The sequence below is a fragment of the Python bivittatus genome, unplaced genomic scaffold, assembly GCF_059951505.1.
Source record: "Python bivittatus isolate LINGU-HERP-01145 unplaced genomic scaffold, Pbiv_v1 ctg000420_np1212, whole genome shotgun sequence".
Lineage (NCBI taxonomy): Eukaryota > Metazoa > Chordata > Lepidosauria > Squamata > Pythonidae > Python > Python bivittatus.
The window spans coordinates 30,367-57,492 of NW_028277061.1; the positions used below are offsets into that span (position 1 = coordinate 30,367).

Consider the following 27,126-nt stretch of genomic DNA (forward strand, 5'->3'; position numbering starts at 1 on the left):
ATACCTATGTCTCGAAACCTACATTTTTATCGAAAGGGATGATTTAGTTTACAAATGATGATGAGATTTATAAATCAGCAATAAAACCATTTAAGTGTAGTTTATTCCTTTATTTTGCTATTGGAGCCACTCATCATAAAAAAAAAAAAAAAAAACTGAAAAACTAATTTTATTTCATTTCATTTCATTTATTTATTTAGCAAGTGCATATAGTTGTATAGTGGCATACAGCAAAACAGTTAAAAACAAATATAACAACTATTAAAAACAATTAAGCACAAATAAAACCAAGACTGCAGGAGCATGGACAACATCCTAAACACAATGCAACCATCTCACGGGCTCCTTTTTCCCTTGAGATCCCCAAGGTTAATGAAAAGACTATGTTTTAAGGACTTCCAGAAGGCTGGTAGGGAAAGTACTAACTCACCTTTAGGGGGAAATTATCTCCCTTTCTAGAATTATTCAGATAACTGTAATTGGTTTATATAACTAAAGCTCCAGACATTTCCAAAAGACTTCTGAAACAATAAAGAGCACAATTAATTGCTCTGAAAATACTTATAAATGAACCTCTGTGCCACAGAGAGTTAGACATAGGAGGCAGAGGCAGACGAGCCTCTGCAATGCCTTTTCTAGCCTTCTAGTTCTCTTCCCTACCCTGCTCCTTACTCCATTCTGTCAGCCAATTTTAAGATTAATCTTAAAACGTTGGCTACTGTGTAGGATTTGCATTTATCTGGACACATTGAGAGGACTTGAGGGGTATATTGATACAAGTGTGGATAGATGGTTTCAGGCACACAGCTGGCCTGGATTTTAAGTTTTGCTGCCCAGATGTTGCTGTGTCTGATCATCTTGGTGACCCAAGTTGAAACGTTGACATGTTCTACAGTTGATCCCATCCCTATTCCACATGAGTGGTTCCAACCAGGCGATTTCATAATTGGCGGAATGGCTTCTCAGATCATTTACCATTTTAATGGAGTTTTGTTCAAGGAGCACCCTTTTCAGAACTTTTTTAGAATTCCAGAGTAAGGCATTTCTGTTTTTCCTATGTGCATCACTTGATTTTAGAGAGATCCTAATGAATGGAGGGAAATATGGGAGGACCGACTTTGAAGTTCCACAGTAACAGATTGTTTCTATTTTGGACATGATATGAGGGTGGGGAGAGTGAGTCTTAAAACAAACAAACAAAAAAAGCCAAAATTGTGTTACTAGATACACAGTTATATTAAATCATAAAGAATTAATTGTAGAAGAAATAAGTCTCATAAGATAAAAAGAAGACGTTTCAGTTTAGATCTCTTTTTGCATTTTGACTTTTTTTTTTTAATGATGTCAGTAGAAGTGGACATCATTCTCCTGTAATGTTTTCTCACCTCCCCTTTTCAAAGATTCCAACTCCTTCTCCTTCTTCTTCTCTTTATACCTAAGTCAGTAGTTGAATGAGAATTCTGTATATTATACCCACTGAGGAACATGTGGGAGAAATTAAGGTAACTGAAAATTGCAAAAGTCAACATTACCTTCTTTTAGAATACTTACATACTTAAACTCAACTCAGTTCTGCAAGTAAGATTTCAATGAAAATCATGAAGAGGTAATTAGTTTTCAAAATGCAAGGCACAAGGTCATAACAAACCTTTGCAAACTTGACTGAATTTGGATAGGGGAATAGGCCATGGATATAGAGATACAACAAAAATTAACTAGTGTAATGTGAATATTTTTATCACTTCGTGTTTTGATAAGCAATACTAATTTACTTTTATTGGATTGAGATCAGAGCTCGGTTTATTTTTTAGTTTCTATGACAGTCTTATTCATTTTCAGGTTTCCTTACCATTTACAAGTTAGATTGTACTTGTTTTGTGTTTCATTTCATGTTATCCTATTTTTCCTCTAATAGATTTGAGATTCATATGCTTTAAGATAACTGTGAAGTTTACGTTAGAACTTTCAGAAATAGAGCTCTGTTTAAGGGAAACAAACAACAGCTAAGAAACAGAGATCCCAACAATATACCCTACCCCATCCTAGAATTAAATGTCACTTGCATGAATGTCTTTAATCTTAAACTGGGAAGGAAGGAAGGAAGGAAGGAAGGAAGGAAGGAAGGAAGGAAGGAAGGAAGGAAGGAAGGAAGGGAGGGAGGGAGGGAGGGAGGGAGGGAGGGAGGGAGGGAGGGAGGAAGTTCATATTCTCCAAAGAGAAGCTAGATGGTATGACATCTCTCTCCATTCCAAGCATTGATATTAACCCTCAGAAAATGCCTTTTTTTTCCCCAGGATGTTTCCAAGACATAACTATAGTTGTTGAAAAGTACGATGCAAGTTCCAAATTATATAGTGTCCTAAATGGTATATTTGGGGGGTGGGGAGGAAACCCTATAAATATTCTGACAATTGAAATCACTTAGAAATACAAATTGCCGACTTACTTAGAAATAAATAAATAAATAAATAAATAAATAAATAAATAAATGAATGAATGAATGAATGACATTTGAAAAGAATTTTTGAGGCATTGTACAATTGCTTTTGAAAATGTGAAATGACTCTATTTACAGTGTGATAATAAAATTCTACCAGCATGCCCTTGCCTTGGCCTTTGCTGTCAAAGAAATCAATGAGAATCCCCAGATCTTGCCGAACACCACCCTTGGGTTCCACATCTATGACAGCTACTATGATGCAAAGATGACCTATCGAACCACTCTGGACTTGCTTTTCAAATCACAGACGTTTGTCCCGAATTACAAATGTGACATTAAGAAAAACCTCATAGCCATCATTGGAGGCCTGGGTTCTGCTACTTCTTCTTATATGGCAGACATGATAGATTTCTACAAGATTCCACAGGTAGGAACAGGAGTAGAAATGGAAAACAATACACTCTACTTTTATAACTCTCTTTTGTTTAAAAAGGCATTCTTTATTAGAAGAGTAATTATAAAGTCATAACCTCCACTTGGCAATGGTAAATCAAGTTTTTATCTCTAGGGTGGACAACTGCAATGTGACTTACTTAGGACTATGTCTGAAGACCATCTAGAAGCTGCAATTGGTGCAAGATGCAGCAGATTACCTATTGACTGGTTCTAGGACCACATTATAGCAGCACTGCACAACCTGTATTGATTTCCAATAGGCTGGCAGGTGTAATTCACAATGCTGGTTTTAACCTATGGAACCTTATGTGGCTTAACACTTAGGTATCTTCAGGACCAGCTGTTCCAACCAAATTTGACCCATCCAATTAAGTCCTGGAAGATGCTCTTTGTTGTTCACCATTTCTGTGAAGTGAAGGAGTCTGGAGATGACACTTGGCCTGTAATTGATTGTTCTCTGGAAAATGGTGAAAACCAAGCTCTTCCAAAGAACATTAATTAAATGAGTTAACACCATCTGGGGTGTTTGTCGATTGTTCTATTGGTTCTACATTATTTGTTCTATCTCCTATTTTTGGTATCTTATCTGATTTTCTTTCATTATTATTTTTCTTTTATTTTTCTTTTCCTATTATTGTTATTGTTATTTTCCTATTATTTTTGTTGTTATTTTAACACAGATGATTTAATTTATATTATGGATGTCTTAACTGTTGTATGTTACTATTGTAAACTGCTGAGAGTCTGAACAGTCCTAAATAGTCCTACATTTATACAGCTTGAAAACATTTCCTTGCAGTCTTAAATTTTAATTCTTGATTCTAACAAATTATTTCAACAAATATTTGTTGAATATTTGTTGAAATATTGTGAGCAACATGCCATGTGAGCAAGAAGAAATACTGACTATTTCCTCCTCCTCCTCCTCCTCCTCCTCCTCCTCCTCCTCCTCCTCCTCCTCCTCCTCCTCCTCCTCCTTCTTCTTCTTCTTCTTCTTCTTCTTCTTCTTCTTCTTCTTCTTCTTCTTCTTCTTCCTTCCCCCTCCTCCTTCTCTTATCTCCTTTCTTTAGCTCACATATGGTTCATTTGTCCCCCAAGACATTCATAAAACCCAGGCTTCATCTTTTTATTGCATGGTTCCAAGTGAATCTAAACAATATGCTGGGATTATCCAACTTCTTCAACATTTCAGGTGGACATGGGTTGGAATATTTGCTGTTGATAATAGCAGTGGAGAACATTTCTTACAGACTATGGAACTATTGCTTTCCCAGAATGGAATATGTTCAGCTTGTACACAGAGAATTCCACAATTAGCTCATTGGGATAATGTGAAAGAAATGATTGAAACTGCATTAGATATATATATCCCCTTAACAGATAACAGAATTAGTACTTTTATCATCTATGGAGAATCTTTGCAAGTCCTGTGGCTGACTGCTGTTATATTTCTACTCAATGCTGGAATGAAGGAACATGTATCATTTGGAAAGGTGTGGATCGTGACTGCCCAGATTGACTTTGTGTTAACAGGAATGCAAAGAGGTTGGAACAGCCAATTGTTCCATGGTGCCATTTCCTTTACAATTCACTCAAGAGAACTTCTAGGATTCAAGAAGTTTCTTCAAGCCATAAAACCTTCCTGGACTCAAGGAGATGGATTTATTAAGGATGTATGGGAACAAGCTTTTGACTGTTTGGTTCCTGATCAGCTGGGCATAATGTCAGACAGTGATACATGTACTGGAGAGGACAGTCTGGAAAATCTTCCTGGAACTCTTTTTGAGACACAGATGACTGGACACAGCTATAGCATCTATAATGCTGTTTATGCTGTCGCACATGCTTTGCAAGCTCTTTCCTCACTCAGATCCAACCAAAGAGATTGGGTGAGATGTAAAAGATCTTTATGTCAAGAGCTTCAATCCTGGCAGGTAACTTTCATGCAACAATGAATCTTTAATGGATAGATTACAGCAAATTAGATTATGCCTGTAAAGGAATGTAGAGCTGATCTCAGGAAATGTATGAGAAAGAGAAAGTCTCTCAGGTCATATTTCGAGAAGTTATAAATATATTAAGGAGGAAGGGAAGAGTGAGCGATTATGGAGGGACTTGGAGAAGAGATTACATGGTCCTGAAATGGAAAGAAGCTTCGGAGAGTGAATTCAGTCCTTTGAGGTAGGCCAATTCAGGAACAGACAATGCAGGGATAATAGGAATGCTTGTTATCATAGTAGGGTAAAATAACAGAAACAGAAACCTTGTCCAAAATTCCTCTGTGATCTTTCTTATACTAAACCACACCAAGGCAGGAGGATATTGAGTTCCTTTCTCAGGCTTCCTTCCTGTCATGGCCAGCCCAGACTCTGATGAGGAAACTGACGATGAGCAGACAGTTCCCGAGTTGCCGGACGAACCACTGCCTGAGGAGTCACAGGCAGAAGAGACTTCATTGCCCAGTAACCAAGAGACACAACTGCCACCAGTCTCAGAAGATGAGGAGTCTGAGCTGCCATCCCCTCCCAGAGCAAGGGCTCACCATGCGGAGAAGAGAGCAGAGCAAAGGCACTCTTCAAGGAACTTCACCTCCCAAATGAGCAACACCAGGGTTGCTTCTATTTAAGAAAAGCAGCAAGCTCAAGCCTCTCCATTGGTGACATTGATTACCTCCATCGATTACCTAGTTGTTCCTTTCATGCCACCTCTACAAAGAAGTTCCCAATAGGTTTGGGAAATATCATTTCCACATCTTCATTCTTACTGGATATCAGATGGAATTATATTAACAGTAGATCTTTACTGTATTTCATTCTTTTTTTTCCCTTCTAATTGTTTTGTTTTCCAAATCACATAGCTCCACCCATTCCTTCAAGACATTTCATTCAACAACTCTGCTGGAGAAACAATTTCCTTTAATCAAAGAAAGGAAATAGAAAGTGGATTTGACATCATGAACTTGGTCACCTTTCCCAACACCTCCTTCCAGCAGGTGAAAATTGGAAGAGTGGATCCAGATGCATCTGAAGGAAAAGAGTTAATTATTAATGAGGACATGGTTGTTTGGCACAGATGGTTCAATCAGGTATGGTTTCAGTGACTGTTGGTGGAACAATCTCATATGGGTTCATTGGGCCTGGAAATTTGCTTTTCTGTTTCCATGACTCAGTAAAATCCAGCAGATCAGAAACAAATAACATTCATCTTACCTTTAAAAAAAAAAATGAAATGTAGTGTGAAGACGTAAATTAACATTTTTGGTGCCTTTATTCATTATTAAACTTGCCGAAGTTTATTCTGGGATGAAAGGTTCATTTCTTAATTTCAGAGTAAGAACTGAAAGTTCTTGAAGAAACCCAAAGATTTGCACTGCAACTTTTTAATATATATTTATTTGATAGGTTGTTCCCATTTCAATGTGTAATGAAAATTGTCAGCCCGGTTATCAGAAGAAAAAAAGTGAAGGAAAAAAATTCTGCTGCTATGATTGTGTTCCATGTCCAATAGGGAAGGTTTCAGACAAGATAGGTAAGTGTTGTTAAAATACTTTAAATTTGCTCATGATAGAGATTCAATCTGGCCTCCTCCCCCTATTTCAATAACTATCTCTGGACTGCTTGGATCAGTCCATTCTAGTCAGAAAAATAGTCTGGGTATTACTAAATGACATATTTTTCACACAACTACTAACAATTTGTCTAGATGGATATTAAGACTATGTATTCATTATGATTTAATTCTAAATTTGAAAGAAAATCAAGGGGAAAATGTTAGTTATTAAACCTTATGAAATTTGAATACTGGGACTCTGAAAAGATCACAAAAATAATTAGGCTTCAGCCTAATTATTGCTGAAAAATTTCATTACAATAGTAAAAGCAAATACAAACTAAACTCGGAGAGAAAAAACATAGAAAGAAAAAAGAGAAAGTGCAAGGAAAGGAAAAGGAAAAGGAAAAGAAAGGAAGAAATTAAGAAAAATAAATGTTTAAAGAAATGTCTTCCGATGTTCACAAGTATAAACAAACGTAGTAACTCTTCATCCCCTATAAAGTTACAAATATCTCTTCTTCCCATAACCCATCCCTATCTATATGCAAATCCATAAATCATCAACTTTTCAGTCCTGGTATCAGCAAAAGTCTATAAAGGGTTACCAGAGCTTTATGGAAACACTCTTATTTTAACCTTGGTCAAACAAACCAACTTTATATTCCTTTCTTTTACTTCTAACAATCTTGATCTTTAATTCATTCAGATGTTGTTGTAGGATTTGATCTCTCTTCAATTGTACTTTTTCCCATCCCAAAGGCCTCTTCAAGGCTTTAGAAAACCTCTTTTGTAAATCCCATAAAAAGTCATCCAGGCTGGTGAGAGCAAAGACGTCTCTTTGAAGTATATCAAATCTCTCATAACATTTTGTGCCATTTTGTAAATTCCAGCACTAACCAAAAACAAACAGCAAACTTTCACTCCCCCCCCTCTTTTCCTCTTCTGTCTGGAATCTTTAGTCCCCTCTAGTGTCCAATTTCTGAAATCATAAAGTCTCAAATTTCTGTGGCTGGTGTGGGTCTTCCAGGCTGTGTGGCCGTGTTCTTGAAGTTTTGTTTCCTAACGTTTCGCCAGCACCTGTGACCGGCATCTTCAGAGTGCAGGAGCACAGACAGGAGCAGTTCTCTCTGTGCCCAGGGTGATGTGACCCTTTTGTGGGTATTTATAGAGATCTGGGGGGGGGAAGGGGGATTGGGTGTGTGTGGGGGGGTTGGGTTACTGAGTGGCTGCTTGTTTTGGTGTCACATCTGTGTGTATCTTCCTGGGGATTAGGCAGGGTTTTTTCTTCTATTGAATTGTTAATGAGGGGCTGCTGGGGGTGATTAGCAAGTTCATTGTGTGAACTGTTCACATGTCCTGGTGGTCGAGCTGAGTTCATTGACCTTTTGCAGGCTGTATTTTTCAGGATTGGTAGCCAGGTTTTGTTGATTTTTAGACTCTCCTCTTTTTTATTGAAACTGTGCTGGTGTTTGTGAATCTCAATGGCTTCCCAGTATAGCCTGGTATAGTGGCTGTTGGTGTTGTCCAGTATCTCTGTGTTTTCAAAAAGGATTTTGTGTCCAGTGTGCTTGAGAGCATGTTCAGCTACTGCAGATTTTTCTGGCTGCTGTAGTCTGCAGTGTCTTTCATGTTCTTTTATCCTGGTATGGATGCTGCGTTTTGTGGTCCCGATGTATACTTGTCTGCAACTGCATGGTATGCGGTATACTCCTGCGGCGGTGAAGGGATCCCTTTTGTCTTTTGCTGATTTTAGCACTTCTTGTACTTTTCTGGTGGGTCTGAAGATTGTTTGGAAATTGTGTTTTTCCATCAGTTTTCCCATGCGATCTGTGATCCCCCTCCCCCTCAGATCTCTATAAATACCCACAAAAGGGTCACATCATCCTGGGCACAGAGAGAACTGCTCCTGTCTGTGCTCCTGCACTCTGAAGATGCCGGTCACAGGTGCTGGGGAAACGTTAGGAAACAGAACTTCAAGAACATGGCCACACAGCCCGGAAGACCCACACCAGCCATCGTATGCCAGCCGTGAAAGCCTTCGACAATACATCTCAAATTTCTGTTTTGACTTAGGATAGACCAAACAATTTAGTTTCCATGAAAAGTTGTTTATTTATACAATTACTTCCAAAATTTTATAGTAAAAGTCCTAACATTCCAAATTTTTCTGGCCTTAATTCATTTGTAACTTTCTTAGATCAGTGTCTTATGTAGCTTTTTGCCATTTATTTCCAATTCTTTAAATTCTTAAGTTTCTATTTAATTTTTCTTTTATTCAAGAATGAAAGTGAACTCACCAGGTGGCTTTTCAAATTTGTCATTTTGAAGATCTCTAATAGCCTTAAGGTAGTTAAGTAGGTAATTTCAAAAAATGATTAGAAAGTGAGGTTGATGAACCCAGTGTCCTTTAAAAGGCTCCAACGTGGTTGAGAGCATGATGGCTTCCCTTTGTCTCTCAGCTCTCAAACCCACAGGAGACAGTTATCCTGCAGTCTCCTTCTGAGGAGCAGCTGTCTAAAGCACATATGGGTAATCTCCTGTCCTCTCCTTATCCAGTGAGTTTCCATAGGACTGGTCTACTTGTCAGTCCTTTGGTCTTTGCCATGGTTGTTGTCTCTGCTCATTCGGGGCCATGATAGTTCACTATAACCCCGGAAGTCCACTCCAAAAGACTGATATTCAGCAAACATTCTAATGCAAATCATACTGATTGTATAGTAGTCTCATAGTAGATGTGAAATCATCTTTGTCAGGAATTCTCAAATGTCTTTGTTTAGTTTCTTTGATTTCTCGTCTTTTGAGATTCTTTTTCTCATACGGATGCATCAATCTGCAATTTTAAAAAATGATGGGGAAATTGGTTACATTTTTTGTGCACTGAACATATGTAAAGAAATCAACATATTAGGTTATTTAAAAAAATACCACAGAGTAGCATAATCTATATATTATCTATCTCTATATCTATCTATTTAGCATTCACTTTTAATTACAACAATGTACATACATTGGGCTGGACAAAAAGACTTCCTTTAAAAAAAAAATAATCTGTGCATTCCTTTGATATGAAAATGCAGTCTTTGAACTGATATATGAATTGAAAGTCATTTTCATAGCGATTTCTTGGTGGTGGGGATAGTCTAACACATTGGGATAATTACTTGGGCTGAGTATCAATCACATAGCTATATATTTGATTTCATTAGCTATAATTTAATTTGTTTAAACTCCATCTGATCTGTAGAAAGGTAGCACTTAGTATATTAAGATGCATTATTAAGTGGACATGGCACAACTGAAACCAGGATATTGCATTCAGTATGAGTCAAAGTATAAGCACACTCAAGCATGAACATTGTCAGTAATTTGGTTACCAATTGCTGTCATTTGTTATGTCTATTGACTTAGTTATCAATCAGCACTAAAATGAGACCTTTCTTTTCTTTTCTTTTTTTCAGATACAGATTGTTACCAATGCCCAGAAGATCAGTATGCTAACCATGAAAAAAACAGATGCATCCGTAAAAGAATAAACTTTCTTTCTTATGAGGAACCTTTAGGGATCAGCTTAGCTTCAGTTGCTGTGTCTTTTTCCCTGGTAACAGTATGGGTGCTTAGAACTTTTTTTAAGCACAAAGACAGCCCCATTGTCAAAGCCAATAACTGGGAACTCAGTTACACTCTACTTGTTTGTCTCCTGCTCTGCTTCCTTTGCTCTTTGCTCTTTCTTGGGCAACCAAGAAAAGCCACCTGCTCTTTTAGACAATCTGCTTTTGGTGTCATCTTCTCTGTGGCAATTTCTTGTCTGTTGGCCAAAACCATCCTTGTTTCTCTAGCATTTATAGCCAAAAAGCCTGGATCAAAGATGAGGGCATGGGTGGGGAAAAGACTGGCCCTTTCCATTATCCTTTCCTGCTCTCTTCTCCAAGCCAGCATTTGTACTGTGTGGTTGTCAATCTATCCCCCATTCCCTGAGTTAGACATGCATTCAGTAAATGAAGAAATCATTCTGCAATGCAATGAAGGATTGGTCTCCATGTTTTACTGTATTCTGGGTTATCTGGGTCTCTTGGCCTTTGCTAGCTTCAATGTGGCATTCCAGGCTCGTAAATTGCCAGACAGCTTTAATGAAGCCAAGTTCATCACCTTCAGCATGTTGGCCTTCTGCAGTGTGTGGGTCTCCTTTGTTCCAACCTATCTAAGTACTAGAGGAAAAGCCATGGTGGCTGTGGAGATTTTCTCCATCTTGTCCTCCAGTGCTGGGTTATTAGGATGTATCTTTTTCCCTAAATGCTACATCATTGTATTGAGACCTGAGCTAAACAACAAGGAACACTTAATAAGGAGAAAAGACTGAGTAAGTTATCTGCCATTTGTATCTGTATCTTGGAAAATGAACGGTATTTACTGTCAAGAAGTTACTAATCTATTTTGATTAGAGAGTCATGCTAGCTGAGGCCAAAGGCCCATCTTGTCCAGCATCCTTTCCCTAAAGAAGTCAAGCAGATGTCTACTGGAAGACCATGTATCATTCATGGATCAAATAATGTTCTATTCTTCAGGAATGCTCTTAAGAAACAGCCTTCACCTGATATCATTCAAAATCTATCTATCCATATCTATCAATCAATCAATCAATCATATCAAACAGTTCTCAGCAGCTCACATGGATATACTTTATATTGTATTTTTTCTAATACAAATATAGAAACACAACAGCACTAAAGTAATGCAAAGAAGATAGAATAAAAATATGGGGTCATGTCCAGCTCTGAGTCTCAGGGTTCTGACACCAAGAGGCCTGCTCTGAGAGAGCTAGATGGACCTCAGCCTGAGCAAGCTTTGAGCAGTCAAGAACCTAAGCCTAACCCAGGGGAGGGCGGAGCTGGCGTCGCGGCGATACGGTGGGCGATCCTGGGCTCCCAGGATGGCAGCCGATATCTCCTCCCCCGGATGGTCCCGATGGACCTAAGCCGTCCCGTAGAGATGGCGATCGCAAAGGGCACGTCCCGCGGATCTCAGGGACGCCGCAAGTCCCAGATTGATCCGGGGAGAAGCTCTTGAAGCCGGCGGAGGAGAGCCAGCCAAAATGGCTGCGAAAGCCGGGGCAGCTCCAAAGGAAGAAGGAAGAGAAGGGTGTCAACTGGGTGAGATGGACTTTTACTATTTAACTATTCTTAGAGAACACCTTAAGTAACTTAAAGAGATTTTTAAAAGTGAAGAAAAGTGGATTAAGCGGCGAGATCGAGCCTTATAAAAAAAGGGGGGAAATTTTTTTTTCTTTTCAACTTTCCCTTTTTAGTGGAATTGGCAAGATGTTTTTTTCTTAAAAAAATATATATTTTTAACTGGATTGGCTTTTTCTTTTTAATACTCAATAACTCTTTATCTTAAGCCATTTTTTTGACTAAGATTTCTTTATTGTTGTAAGAAATTTATACTTTTTGATTTTGAAATGGGGAAAGTGGAGTTAAGAGAAAGTAAATGAAAGAAAGTTACACTACCATCTAGAGGCTCAATATAGTGCTCTTTTTCTTCTATTGTGACGCATGCTCAAGGACCCTGTGCTTTCTAAAAAGATAGTGGGATGTGCATGTTTATACAGGTGCCATCCGTAACTATAAACAAGAAAGTGGAGTTGAAAGCGATTTTGAAAATATCAAGATGGAAAGTTTGAGCTAGTCACAAGAGCCCTGATTAGTGGCAGTAGCTCTTTTTTCTGCTAGAAGCTCTGCTTTGCTCTCCATTCCCCCCTCAGCTGGATTTTTTTTAAAGAGACTTAGTCTTTTCCCTCCTCTTCTTCTTCTTTTTTTTTCCTCCTCTTGTTTTTTTTATTTTTTTTTATTTTTGGCAAGAACAAAGATAAAGAATCCTTTGACTCAATGAAGGTTTATCAAGATAATAAACTATACGAGAAACACAATGCAGAAAAAGATCTTTAAACTATTGAGGATGACTATAAAAAACTGGAAGAAGAGCTGCAGAAATTCCCGCAAAAAAAAAGAAAAAAGAAAAAAAGATACTAAAGCTAAAATGGACTTAATTAAACATAAAACGGGATCAATGGAAAAGGAAGAAATAGTACAAGAAATCAGAAACATTAAACAGAATTATTGTGAGGCTTATAAACTGAGAATTAAAAGGGTTAATCAACTGATAAATGAAGAGGGACAGACTTGTTCTTGGCACTGAGGGTGAGAAAAAGATTATACAAGATTATAATGGAAAATCGTACTAAAAAAATGCACAAAAAGAAGAAGTAAAACAATATTGAAAGAAACTATTTCAGATGTTTAAAGAAAAAACGAGGGGAATACAACAATGATGGAACTGACAGAAGCTTCAAAAAGCAGAATGTTTGAAAGGACATTTATTATTGCTTTCTCTTATCCAATAATATAGAAAAAGGAATAAACAGCTAGATATTTTGGGATATTGAATGAAAAGGGTGAACTCAAAATTATGCAAGCGCTGGAATAAAGTATAAATCTGAGATATATAGTTAAAAATTGTATTTGATTCTAAATGTTTTAAGAGATTAGACATTTACATATGGTTGAATATAGTAACATATAGATTTTAAACTAGAGATATTTTTGTTGAAATATGTAGTGAAGAATCTGGTTAGAACTGTAACCCGGTTAGAACTGTAACTGATATTGTAACTGATACTGGTTAGAACTGTAACTTTTAAGAATTGGAAAAATTAAAAATTACTTATGCAGGAGGAAGTTATTGAAAATTATGAAATGTGCAGAGATGAGTTAAACTGAGATTTGAAATTAGAGTAAGAAGATAAGTAACTTGTTTTTATTAATGATTGGATGAGAAAATATAGTAATGTAATGGATTAGGAAACTTTATAATAGAAATTTGATATTAATTATTATATATATACACATATAATCGATAGATGAAAATGTATTACTAATCCTATTGAAAGTTAAAATTTCTTGTAATAAATGATTTTATAGATTAGCTATGAATGATTAATAATTGTTAATTGATAAGTATACAAGTATATTTTGAATAGATGATATGAGAATTTAAGATTATGAAAGGGGCACCAACGAGTTGGTAACTGGTTGACACACGCTATAAAATGGAAGATGCTCTTTTTTTTTATGTCTTTTTATGGTTTTGTTTGTCCATGTATGTTTTGTGTTTGTTGTAAAAATAAAAAAATATTATAAAAAAAAAAAAGAACCTAAGCCTAACCCGACCAGTAATCAGAGCATGCTGCATGTAATGGAAAGCATAACAGTGATGGTCAGTGTGACTCCTTGCACACCAGAAGTTTTCCAAGCATTGATTAGGTTCACCAGCATGAACTCTATTTAAGAGCCACAGCTAGCCTGGTTTCCCTTGTTTCATCTGAACCTTTGACTGTCATGATCTGAAACGCTTTCACTTTGATTTTGGACCGGCTGACAACCTATCTACGATGTCCTGACTATGCTTCTGCTGGCTGCTTTGGGCTTTGGCCACTGGAAACTTCTTCCAGACAAGCTTCCAAGAGATGTGGAGCTGCTCTAAACTGTGTGTACATTGGCACACAGACCCTGCCTGCCACTGCTTCTAATTGCTGAATACAAAGTAAAGCTTCTTACAACTGAACACCTTTGTGTGTGTGTGTGTGTGTGTGTGTGTGTGTCCATAATAGGTCAGGGATAGGACAGATGGCAAGATCAAATCAAACCAAATCAGGGAAAGGGTCTCTCCAAAACAATTAGGTCTTCAAGAGCTTTTAAAAGGCCAACAAAACAGAAGGTTGTTCCACAATGTTGGCTCTGCAACTTTGGTCCCTTGCCTCAGCCCCCCAAACCTCCCTAAAATGAGGGATTTTCAACAATTTCTCCTGGTAATTCTAATTGGTTGAGCCAAACTGACTGGAGAAGGTGGTCCAGTAGATATCTGAATGCCATATCATGGAGGGCATCATAGGTCAAAACCATGCCTTAAATTGGACCTGGAAACCAATTAGTGACCCATGAAGGAACTGCAAAACTCATGTTACATGCTCCTAATGTCAGGGGCCTGAAAGTATACAGGGCATGCATTTTGAACCTACTTCAATTTCTGAATATTCTTTAAGGCAGCCCCAACTAGAGCTGATACGTTATGAGCAATCTTTCACTTGTATGAATAAAATTTCCATTATGATTATGTAATGTTAGCCACTGTCAGATGTATCCTCCATGAATTTGTCAAATCCCTGTTAAAGCCATCCCAATTGACAATCATCTGTATATTTAGTGGTAGTGAAAGTGTACTGTAACAATCATGTGGCTAGGATAGGCAGGGGAAAGGAGAAATCCATTATGTTCGGTAAATTGATTTCATTAAGTTATGTTTATAAATCTATTCTGACCACCTTCAAATCAAACCACTGTTTGTGAACTCTATATGAGTCTCAGATGAATGGTGAGGTTGGAATGGATGGAGATAGAAGGGGGAAAAAATGGGTGGGGTTACATATATGAGTCATTATGATCACTCCTCATTGCTCTCTGTGCCTGATCATACTCACTCTTGACCAACTGATTTTTTGTTGTTGTTTGTTTCAGTTCATATTCCTCATTCCTCATCTCAGCTTGCTTTTATCCACTTTTCTGTTGCTTGCATTTCTCAGACCCATCCTTTTCCTCCCTCCCACCCTTCCAAGACAGATTCCAAAGTTTCATTTTGCTTTCAGGAGAAAAGTTGGAGTTGTTCATTCATTTCATCCAACTTCCATATGCAATCATTGTTATTATATTAGCTTTTAATAAATGGGAAGGTATCATTGGGACTGTCATCTTTCTGTCTTTGTAAGTGATGTTCCTCCATCTCATAAGGACCACAGTGATAGGTGGTGTACCTGTTTTTTTAGTGTCTTAGTGTCATCTTCTTCACCCTGGGCCTCATTCAGTAAGCTCATGCACAGTGCTGGTACCTCTAAGTAGTTTGGAGGCAGTAGTAACACCTTTAACGGTCATGCCTGACTCTCATAATAGACAAAAGGCACATTCTCCTGCACCAGTGTAAATACTGCAAGAAGCACCTAGATGAGTTGGGCAAAATGTTACCTGGAAAAAGCCACGTTTGCCATAGAAGCCATGAAATCCTGAGTGCCCTCTGCCAATAACAGCAAGCTCTATACCAAGGCATAGAGCTTAACCCCCTTCCTCCCCAACACCAACAGCCCTAAGATTCTAACATTATCCATGCAATGAGATTGAGGAGCTCAGTAAGGAACAACGCAGGGCAACTAAGAGGATGGTACATCAGCAGGAACCTTAATTTGTCCTTGGAGCCCTAACTGTAGAATAAAAATACATCATGGATGAGATTACTCTTGAGTAGACCCTCTGGGAGCACCAATCCCAGAGGGCTCATGGGCATCTGGAGGAACTCTGGGAGATCAAATGACAGAAATGATGCCTACAGCAATAGTGATGGAATACAAGGAGTGAATATTACCAAACACTGATCTATGGCCATGTTTGGGCCCTTGCAGTGGTGGTAAGAATAGCAGAGAATTTCTAATCCTTGGTTCTTATTGCATCTGCAGAGTCTCATCCGCTGGTTCTTTTCAAGATGACCCACAAACTGTTGGGGAAGAAAGGGTAGGATGTTCCTGTTTGGTAAGTTTGGTAGATGGTTTGTGGACAAAAGTGTTCAAGTTTACTCTGGCATAGACACCACCTGACAGAGTAAACGTGGTCACTGGAGCAAGTTCTTGAAAAGTCATCAGGAATCCATTTCAACTTGTGGAATATGCAAGGTGGACAGGATTCTTTGAAGCATGAGATGTACTGTAGCATCTGTTTCCAGTAATAGAAGAAAGAATATATTTTATGGAGAAACAACTTATTTTATTTGGTTGATCCTGTTGATAGCAGAAGCTGGTAGTGAATTTAAACTACTTATGGCTTTTGGGAAACTGTGAATGGCCCAGATGTTTGGAGAAGCCATTTCCCTGAAACATCACGGAAATGAATTTAAGAGTTTCCAGAAATTTCATCAGAGGCTTCAGCCATATTGCATATAAGATTCCCCCCGCCCCCCTCCAGACAGACACACAAGGGAACAGGCCTTGGGAACAGGCCTTCAAATGGCATTTCCCAATTTTCATGGGGACATTACATGTCCATCAGACATGTATTCGGGAAGAGAAGCTGGAGAACCTCCCTGTTGAAAAGGACACTTCTGGACATTCTGCAGTGTATAATGTCATCTATGTTGTGACGCAGGCCTTGCATAAATCTATTTATTTCCACCCACAAAGAAGGCTAAAATAGGCAGGGAATCTCCTTATCTTCAAGTGAATTAATTCACATGGAAATACTAAGGACAAAGGGAATTTTGTTAATGGTGCCATAAAGCATTATTCACTCTGCCTAGCCATTTATCCATATGAACATGCACATTTTGGAAATCTATTGACAATTTTTTCGGGGGGGAAAAAAAAGGAAACAGTGTCTAATTGAACCTCATCAGCCTAGATTTCATGGACCAGAAAATACAGTGTGATTTGCCTTGATGTTTTGGATGAACCCAACAGTTATAGTTTATAAATCACAGTTTATGATTTTTTTAAAGCTTTATTAATCTGTAAAGCATTAAGCCACTTATTCTTTTCTGATGAACAGCATCTCCAAATCTGAAGATCCCTTTTCAGTCAAAGGCTTGCATTTGTGGTTGTGCAAATGCTTTCCTCCAGGGCTACAGGGCACACTCCCTCAATAGTACTGGTTGGCTGTCAGTCTCAGACATTTTTTATGGAAATTTAGAAGAGTTTATGAAGAAATGGATGGATTCAAGCTACCTTCCTAGGAATTAACCCTCTCCATGAAGAAACACATTCACACTGTGTTTGGGAGGGGAGAACAGAAAGCATCACCTTAGGGTATCTTCTACTGTCAGACCACTTAAGTCATCCTGATTGAAGTATTTAGGACTAATAGCAACAGGATGGGAAAACTGCTTTTCAGGGATTGACAGAGCAGGTCTAGAGCAGCTGAGGATATCTAAGGAAGGCAGGACAGAGGTGGCTCAATCAAATGATAAAAGGAAAGGATTGATGGAAGTTTGGGCAAAGACATGGAACAGTCAGTACAAGCAATCATTGAACTGCAGAGGCAGAACCTGGTACAGAATGAAATGCCCAGGATGACTCGCCCTGGAGTCAGAGAAAGGTTGCAGTCAAGCTTGGGAGAACCCTGAATGCCTCTCTCCCAACTGGATAGCCAGAAAAGCCTTTGGAATTGCTCCCCATACTGTAATAATGTTGAACACTCAATTATTTTAGAAGAACAGTTTCCTAAAGTTCTGACTCTATGGGGGATTGAATATGCAATTTCTACCTTATGTCACTGATTGTGAGTCTTGCACAATCAACCAGTATGTTTGCTTCTTTCTACAATGGGAGTTACATAAAATTAAAAATAACAAATAACTAATTATCTCCTCCTTCATTTAGTCAAAGGACGAATTATCTTTCCTCTGCAATTACTTAAAGGGTTATAATTGGCTCTACTCCACAAAGTTCAAACACTTTGAGTAAACCATCCAGTATATTCTATTTAAAACTAGATGGGTAAACAAAAGTTCAAGGTGGGAGAGAAGTGATGCTGTTCCTACTGCTGCTTCCAGTGCTGAAAGCAAATTCTCTGCCATACCGTGGAGGTGATCCTCTTCCGATTCCACATGACTGGTACCAAGCAGGTGACCTTCTCATCGGTGGGATGACCTCTATGATCTCTTACCCCTTTAATCAAGTTTCTTTCAACGAGCAACCTTATCAAGAGGTTTCTGAGATTCCAGAGTAAGGAATTTTTATTTTCCCCTTCTGTACCTCCTGAAAAAGACCAATTGCAAAAATGGAAATAAAAACTGTGGACTGTATTAGACCATTATAAGAAGTTTACTCTTTGGGTGTATGAAATTGTAGTTCTTAAAACTGTCCAACCTGAAATAAACAGAGTCAGATTGCAAAGAATTGTTGATATGAGTAAAGGATATTGAAAGGAAAATAACATCAAGGTTTTGACTTTCACTTACTGGGTAGCCAATAACAGTTTACTTCAGAAATCATAGGCAAACAAACCTTGGGTTATCTTATATGATTATATGAAGGTGGGTGGTTCCTAAAAAGGTGAGTTTCTTACAAGTTTTACTCAAGTATAGATAAAAATGGTTTGGTCTGAACTTAGGCACTGGGCAATATTGATTCATGGATTGATTTAAATTGTATTCAGGTTTTTCATTCCTATAGAAATATAACCTTGTACTAGCTTAATCTTATTAAAAGAGGAAAGTAGTTTTAAGGAAAACCTAGCAATTCGAAATCAAGTTTCTTACAGTGTCCTTGAACGTAGTTAGAATTCATTTGTTTTTCTAAAGTAACTCCCTGTCTTCCAGAGGAAATCTTCAGAAACTCAGTCCATGGAATTTCCTTCTCTCCCCTTTGTAAGGATGGAAGGGAATGAAGAAATATTTCATTGCAACCTGCAAATTGAGGTGCTAAAATCTGGACAGCATTGAGTTGATCTTTATTTTTCTTTTTGAGAGTAATTCCTTCAGAAGTCAGAAACTTCAGAAAAGGAAAAAGAAGTAGGACTGAAAAATCTCCAAGTCTCCCACCCCAGCTACCATTTCTATAGCTCCCTGGATAAAATAACTGGTTTATTTTGATCTTTAAGAAATGGTTCAAGAGTACAAAAGAAAGGTTGGTAGATGGATTTGGTTCTTTTAAAATAAGGCAAGATTTCACTGAAAGCTACCTCATACATGGAAGATCTATCTATCTATATTCTCTGCATCTCTGTCTCTCTGTCTCTCTGTCTCTCTCTCTCTTACAACAGTCCTAATAATTTAAACTCATTGTAATTCTGAGCTGGGAGACAGAACAATTCCACTGACTGCAGCATGAAACATTTTTTAAAAATGTTTTGTAGCTTTTTAATTAATAACAAAAAAAACCCCAAAGAAAAACAAAACACAAAAATAATAAAACACTGTCAAGAAGAAGAAGAAGAAGAAGAAGAAGAAGAAGAAGAAGAAGAAGAAGAAGAAGAAGAAGAAGAAGAAGAAGAAGAAGAAGAAGAAGAAGAAGAAGAAGAAGAAGACATTAGAAAGTGCTGTTACTAAAAGTGACAAAAACACAATAAAGGAAATAAAAACTTAGCATAGTATACCATTGTAACAGTAAATAGTTACAAATCTATCTATGTGTGTCTTATGCAAATATTATTCAGATCCATATATATTTCCAATAAATTTATATGACTATTATCTTTTTTAACCTACTGTATTTTGCATAAATGAGTCCCGTATTTCATTATACTTGTCCATACCAAATTTATGCCTATAGACAAGCCACTCATGAGTGGAAAGTGCAATTAGGTCTTCAATCCATTGAGTGAATGCGGCCATATATTTATCTCTGCAATGCTGCAATATCAGTCTTTTGACCATAGTAAGGGCACAGAAAATTCATTTACATTGTACAGATGTCAAATTCCATGTACAAGGTATATAGTATAAAAGAATATTATCCTCTGAAAATGTTAGCTTTTGTTACACAATCATATTTATATAGTCTACTACTTTCTCCCAAAATTTAATAAGTATACAATATTGTAAAAACATATCCTTTAAAGAGGCATTGTCCTTGTTACATCTCCAACAAAGTGCTGTTTTTGACAATCCTTTTCTATACAAATATAGTGAAGTCCAGTACATTCTAAATATTATTTTTTTTTATTGTCTACGTTGTAGTTTAAGGTCCATTGACACACTTGGTATAGTAGTTAAGACACTCTCCCATTGTCTAGAAAATATATAAACCTCTGATTCTTTATTCCACTCATCCCTTAACATCTGCATATCAAATTGATTTATTGATAACAAATATCTATACAAATTAATAGTCTTTTTTTTTTAAGGATTTAACAAGTTGTTCTAATACCTCAGGTGTCTCAGAAGCTGAAAATGTTGTTGGTCCAAACAATGTCGTTAACAAATGTAATTGTAAATACTGCCATTGGGTTATAGCTGACAGATGATATTTACAGTATCTCTTAACATTGCATATGTTAAAAATTCATCATCATCTATCAAGCATGAAATTCTTAACTAATATATTTCAGTGTCATGACGAAATTCTACCAGCATGCCCTTACCCTGGCCTTTGCTGTGAAGGAGATCAATGAAAATCCCCTGATCTTACCCAATGTCACCCTTGGCTTCCACATTTATGACAGCTACTATGATGCAAGAATGACCTATCGGACCACCCTGGATCTACTTTTCAAATCAACTAGATTTCTCCCCAACTACTTATGTGACACTGAGAAGAAAAATCTTATTGCCATCATTGGGGGACTTTGTTCTGATACTTCATTTTATATGGCAGACATTATAGGTGCCTACAAGATTCCACAGGTAGGTTGTGGGAACAAGGGGTGTTTTAAAACAAAACAATTTTTTTTTAAAAAAAACCCTCTTCCTTCATAGTTGTTTGAGGAATGTTATGATCCAAGGCAGAAAGAGAGGATGGATGGATGGATGGATGGATGGATGGATGGATGGATGGATGGATGGATGGACGGACAGACAGATATAGATATATTTGATCAAACCAGAACTAGTCCTATAATGATATGATTTGATGGAAAAATACTGTTGTCTTCAATTATATTTCAGGGTAATTTTTTTAAAAAAACTATTCCTTCATAGTTGTTTGAGGAATGTTGCGACCCAAGGCAGAAACAGAGGTGATTCAACAAAATATCTGGATGGATGGATGGATGCATGGATGCATGGATGGATGCATGGATGCATGGATGGATGGATGGATGGATGCATGGATGCATGGATGCATGGATGGATAGATAATAGAGTACAAGCAATAGAACTGGACCGATAATTATGTGATTGGGGGAAAAGAGTTATATTTTAACTATTTGAAAGTTGTTTTAAGAAATATGTCTTGAAAGGATAGTCAGAATGACAAAATCACTCCCCCCCCCCCCCATAGAACCCCTGTAATAAATGTACATTTTCTTTTAGCTCACATATGGCTCATTTCCCCCTCTGGACATTCAGAGGACTAAGAACCCACACATGTATTACATGATCCCAAATGAATCTCCACAATACATGGGGATTGTTCGACTTCTTGAACATTTTGGGTGGACATGGGTTGGGCTACTTTTTATTGATAGTAATGGAGGAGAGCATTTCTTGAAAACTTTGGAGCCACTCCTTTCTCAACATGGAATCTGTCTGGCTTGTATACAAATGATACCACAGAAAACCCACTGGGATAAGTTAAATGATATGGTTGAATTAGCATCCACTATTTACTACATTTTATCAGATAACAAAATTAATACATTTATCATCTATGGAGAACCTCTGACACTTTCATGGCTGAATACCATTGTATATATACTTGCTCCCACTAGTGAAAGAAGTATATTATTTGGAAAAGTGTGGATCATCACTGCTCAGATTGATTTCTTATTGACAGGAACACAAAGACGATATGATCTTGAGGTATTTCAGGGTGCCATTTCCTTTACAATGAATTCTGGAGAACATTTAGGGTTCAAGGATTTTGTTCAGGTCATACATCCCTCTTGGACCCAAGGAGATAAATTTCTGAAGGACGTCTGGGCACAAGCATTTGACTGTATCTTTCCAGATCCCCTGGACACTATGTTGGACAATGACACGTGTACTGGGAGAGAGAAGGTGGAGAATCTTCCTGGACCTCTTTTTGAGATGCAGATGACTGGACACAGCTATAGTGTCTATAATGCTGTCTATGCTTTGGCACATGCTTTGCATGCTATCTCCTTACTCAGATCCAGCACAAGACATTTTGTGGAGTCTAAAAGGTCTTTATGTCATGATGTGCAAGCCTGGCAGGTAATTGCTATGGGAAAAAAATATTCAATCCTTGTGAGAAAGAATTTACCATACTGGTTTTACATCTTGTTTATTGATTTTTTGTTTCTGATTTCATATTATTTATTCCTTAGGGGGATCAGGAGAGGGCAGATTTACTCAACAGGCAGCTGCAAATTTCTTCTGAAAGGTTTTGTGACCTTTTGTATCACATAAGAGTCACCCATTAGAGGAGATGGGTGGCATACAAATTTAATAAGATAGATAGATAGATAGATAGATAGATAGATAGATAGATAGATAGATAGATAGATAGATAGATAGATGATAGTATAACTATCATGACAGACCCTAAGAAAATCTCAATGATATATTCCAGTTGTAATATTTGATAACTGCAGAGGTTGTCCTTCTACAGTCTTATAATATATTACCAGTTTTCATTCAGACATTTCTGAAAACTGAGGAATGATAAAGATATGGAGGGAAAATAGAAAGTTTGGAAAATTGAAGTTGTAATACAGATGTGGGCTTGCTTAAGAGAAGAGGAGAGGAAAACCTCGGGTTGCTGCTTCAGTTCTGGGAACCATGTGGTTACTCAGCAAGATCTGTGAATCAGCTGAGATGGTAGTGCAATCTTCCTGTCATCTAGAACATTGAATATTATGTCAAAGGTTATAGTTGACTTCTTTCTTTACATTAGTGTCCCAGTGCAGAGCATAGACATTCCCAGGGAGCTAGTGATGAAGTATCTCCTGATTTTCATTTTGTCCAATAAAATTAAATAAACAAGATCCCTTTCCTTTTCTTTCTTAATCTCCTTTAATTTATTTTTCCAACTCTGTAGCTACACCCATTCCTTCAAGGTATTTCATTCAACAACTCAGCAGAAGAAAAAGTGTCCTTGAACAATAATGGGGAAATGGAAGGAGGATTTGATATCATCAACTTGGTCACCTTTCCAAATGTCTCCTTCCAGAGGATGAAAGTTGGAAGGATTAATATAGGAGCTCCAAAAGGGAAAGAATTAACCATTTATGGGGATAGAATCCTGTGGCACAAAAAGTTTAATCAGGTATGGATTTTGCAACAGTCTGTTTGGATCTGGAAATTTCCTTTCTTGTTATCCTAAAACCCATGAAGATTAATTTACCAAACTATACACCCAATAGTAAATTAAAAAAAAAAAAAAAGGTTAATAATTATCTTAGTTTCCTGCAGTATTGGTGGGAAATACAAGGGAAATAAAGATTTTATTTTAATGTTGTTGTTGTTTTCATTGTAGCAATTAGAATATTTGTTTTAGAAAATAATAACAAAATTTCTGGCTTTGTAATTTTGTTCTTATTTATGGATAGATCCTTCCCATTTCTCTGTGTAATGAACTCTGTCAGCCTGGTTATGAGAAAAGAGCAAAAGAAGAGCAAAACTTCTGCTGCTATGATTGTGTCTCATGCCCAGATGGCGAGGTCTCCAATAAGACAGGTAGATTGAAATATAGTCAAGTTTTCAAAGTGGGCAGATACAATTTAAAAACAATACGTTTGGAAAGTATTCATACAATAATTCAATTGCTAGCTATTAAGTATCTGCACTAATTCTTCATTTATTCCCCCTGAAACTGAATGGGAAAATGAGAGTGTTGTCTGAAAAAATACGTATTTCTCCCCATCTTTTTGAAAAGAAAGCCAGTTGTTCTTTGAAAGTAATTCCAATCTTGCAAGAGATATTTAAAAATTAAATGTAAAATAGTTGTGCAGATGCCTACCTGCTCCTTTGTCAGCAGCATTTGTATGTATTGAGTGGTGGATTGAAGGAAGAACATACTGGGGATGATGATTTTTTCTATTTAAATGGGGCATGAGAAGATCTATCTATCTATCTATCTATCTATCTATCTATCTATCTATCTATCTATCTATCTATCTATCTACCTACCTACCTACCTACCTACCTATCTATCTATCTATCTATCTATCTATCTATCTATCTATCTATCTATCTATCTATCTATCTATCTATCTTATGGCCATGGACACATTGTGAACCCAGCACAGGATGCTGTAGTCAATATGAATGATAAACTAGGGAGTCTTCACTCTCTTACTCATGAATGAAAATTAAAATGCAACTTCCTTCATTTTGCTTTTCAGATGAGAGTGACTGTTTCCAATGCGCAGAAGATCAATATCCAAACCAAGAAAAGAATGGATGCTTCCCCAAAACAATTACCTTTTTGTCTTATGGAGAGCCTATAGGAATCAGCTTGGCCTCGGTTGCTTTTTCTTTCTCCCTCATCACAATCTGGGTACTTGGGATTTTCATTAAGCACAGAGACACCCCCATAGTCAAAGCCAACAATCGGGACCTCACCTACACTCTCCTTGTCTCCCTCTTGCTCTGCTTCCTGTCTGCTTTCTTATTCCTCAGCCAACCTGGGAAAATGATTTGCCTCCTTCGACAACCCACTTTTGGCATCATCTTCTCTGTGGCTGTTTCTTGTGTCTTGGCCAAAACTATCACGGTGGTGGTGGCTTTCATGGCCACCATGCCAGGGTCCAAGATGAGAAGGTGGCTGGGGAAAAGACTGGCCCTTTCCATTGTCCTTTTGGGTTCTCTGTCTCAAACAGCCATTTGTACTGCTTGGTTGTCAACCTCTCCCCCATTCCCTGACTTAGACATGCACGCCATACCTGAGGAAGCGATTGTGTATTGCAGTGAAGGATCAGTGTCCATGTTCTACTGTGTCCTTGGCTATCTGGGTCTGCTGTCCTTTGCCAGCTTCATTGTGGCTTTCCGAGCCCGCAAACTGCCTGACAGCTTCAATGAAGCCAAGTTCATCACCTTCAGCATGTTGGCCTTCTGCAGCGTGTGGGTTTCCTTTGTTCCCACCTATTTGAGCACCAGGGGAAAAACCATGGTGGCTGTGGAGGTCTTCTCTATCTTGTCATCCACTACTGGATTACTGGGCTGCATCTTTTTCTCTAAATGCTACATTATTGTGTTGAGGCCTGAATTAAATAACAGGGAGCAACTCATAAGGAAAAAATAACTAACCCTCTAAATTTTATCTGATTATATTCTATATCAATATTAAAAATATCCTCAAGAATTTACAGTAACATCATGATTGGAAAAATCATTCTGGCTTCATCTAATTACCTAAAACTTAAATCAAAGTTTCCATCAAACTCCCAAAAGAGATTTACTGTATTTCTGATATTGTATGATTGAAAGCCATCTTTCCATTAATTGAGAAGCTTCCAGTTTCTCACATTTGAAGTTCTGCCACAGCGATTGTGATCCAGGAGACATATGCAATCTGATACTTTAAGGTAACCTATATCCTGAGCATTTTATTCTTCTGGCTTTTCTTCCATTGATCCAAGTTCTTCTTCTGTCTTGCCTGTCATTAGCTCTCTCTCTCAATAGGCTTGTAATAAATCCTTCGCATGTACTCTGTATGAGGCAGTCAGACTCCATATGAGGCAGTTAGAGTAGGAATATGGGCATTGCATTAAATGACATTATGAGCTTAATTGCTGAAATTATAAGAAAGCTATGGAATAGAATCATTTCTGAGATGAATGTAAAGAGAAACAGATGGCTCCTGATGGCTTAAGGAAAGAAAGCATTCTTGAAAAGAATTTTATTTACTGCACATGCATGGCTCTTATATGTCCAAAAAAAAAAGATTAAAAAAAAGTTTGTGAAATCAATGCATTCAATATCTCCCTAAGTGGGAATGAAGTAAGGGAATTGGATTCAATTCAGCATTAGAAAAACAACGGCAGTCCAATTTTAAAGAGAAGTGGGAGAACCAAGATATTTCTTCTGTCCCCTTGTCTATCCTGTTTGAGTCACTTCAGTTTTCCTCCATTCTGTGGAGTTATTTCCATTTTTCCTTTCTTCTGGCTACTCTGGCGCGTCACCATCCAATTTCCTCTCTTTCATTTTGCATCCAAAAGTCACACATGGGTACATTAGGGGCACATTTTGCATTCTTCCAATATGAGTTGCCCCCTCCCTGCAGACCCCTAGAAGTCTGGAAAATAATGATCTAGACTGATTCTGAATTAAAGAACATTGAACAAGTATAGGGTTTCCAGAGCTTCAAATGGGGGCTGAAAAATCATTCAAATGAATTTCAGAATTCTGATTTTTTTCTCTCGGGGCTTCACTCTGCACAAGAATATAGCCTTCTCTGAAGAAATGATTTCAGAGCTGAAAGGCAGAGTCATTTCCTGGTCCTCCATAGGATCATAAACAGCTATTTTTCATTCTGGACTGTTCTATTGTGTTCTGTATCTTCTACCAGCTGAATGAAACATGCATAACTTCTTTTTGTCCATTTCTTCCATATGTGAGGAAGGTTGGGCTAAGAGAATGACTAGCTCAAAGTCACTTAGTGAATTTCATGGGTAAGAGTAGACTTACCCATGAGTAGATCCAGTAATCTGGGTCACATTGCTCCTGGTGCAGCACTTTCACCATTACACTGTGCTGGTCCATATTCTTCTAGGGAGCTTTTGTGGTTAGAGTGTCTAGAATCCAGGCATCCATTCTCTCCACTCTGAAAGCCCAACTCCTTCACCACACTGCACCACACAGGATCAGCAGGGCATCAAATCTAGTCACACTTATAGTACTGAACAGAGATGGAAAAACTTGTCAGTTTCCAAAACAGAGGAACGTTTTCTCCTGATAGCTTCACTTCTGCTCCAGATCCCATAATTTGAATGCCCAAGAAGACCTCCTTGGGAAATAAAACTGCAGTC

General features: G+C 37.7%; 2 protein-coding genes across 2 annotated transcripts; both read left to right on the top strand.

Annotated features, from left to right (window-relative positions):
- The first annotated feature begins 837 nt into the window (after nucleotides 1-837).
- LOC112543311 (vomeronasal type-2 receptor 26-like) lies at nucleotides 838-10,805 on the top strand. The gene is made up of 6 exons (XM_088141959.1): nucleotides 838-1,034; nucleotides 2,576-2,867; nucleotides 3,967-4,830; nucleotides 5,754-5,981; nucleotides 6,298-6,424; nucleotides 9,907-10,805. The coding sequence occupies exons 1-6, from the start codon at nucleotides 838-840 to the stop codon at nucleotides 10,803-10,805; spliced, it is 2,607 nt and encodes an 868-aa protein (XP_087998085.1).
- A 9,785-nt stretch (nucleotides 10,806-20,590) lies between these two features.
- Nucleotides 20,591-25,400, top strand: LOC148215853 (vomeronasal type-2 receptor 26-like). The gene is made up of 5 exons (XM_088141975.1): nucleotides 20,591-20,878; nucleotides 21,506-22,369; nucleotides 23,196-23,423; nucleotides 23,707-23,833; nucleotides 24,502-25,400. Exons 1-5 carry the CDS (start codon nucleotides 20,714-20,716, stop codon nucleotides 25,398-25,400), a joined length of 2,283 nt encoding a protein of 760 aa, XP_087998101.1. The 5' UTR covers nucleotides 20,591-20,713.
- The last annotated feature ends 1,726 nt before the right edge of the window (nucleotides 25,401-27,126 follow it).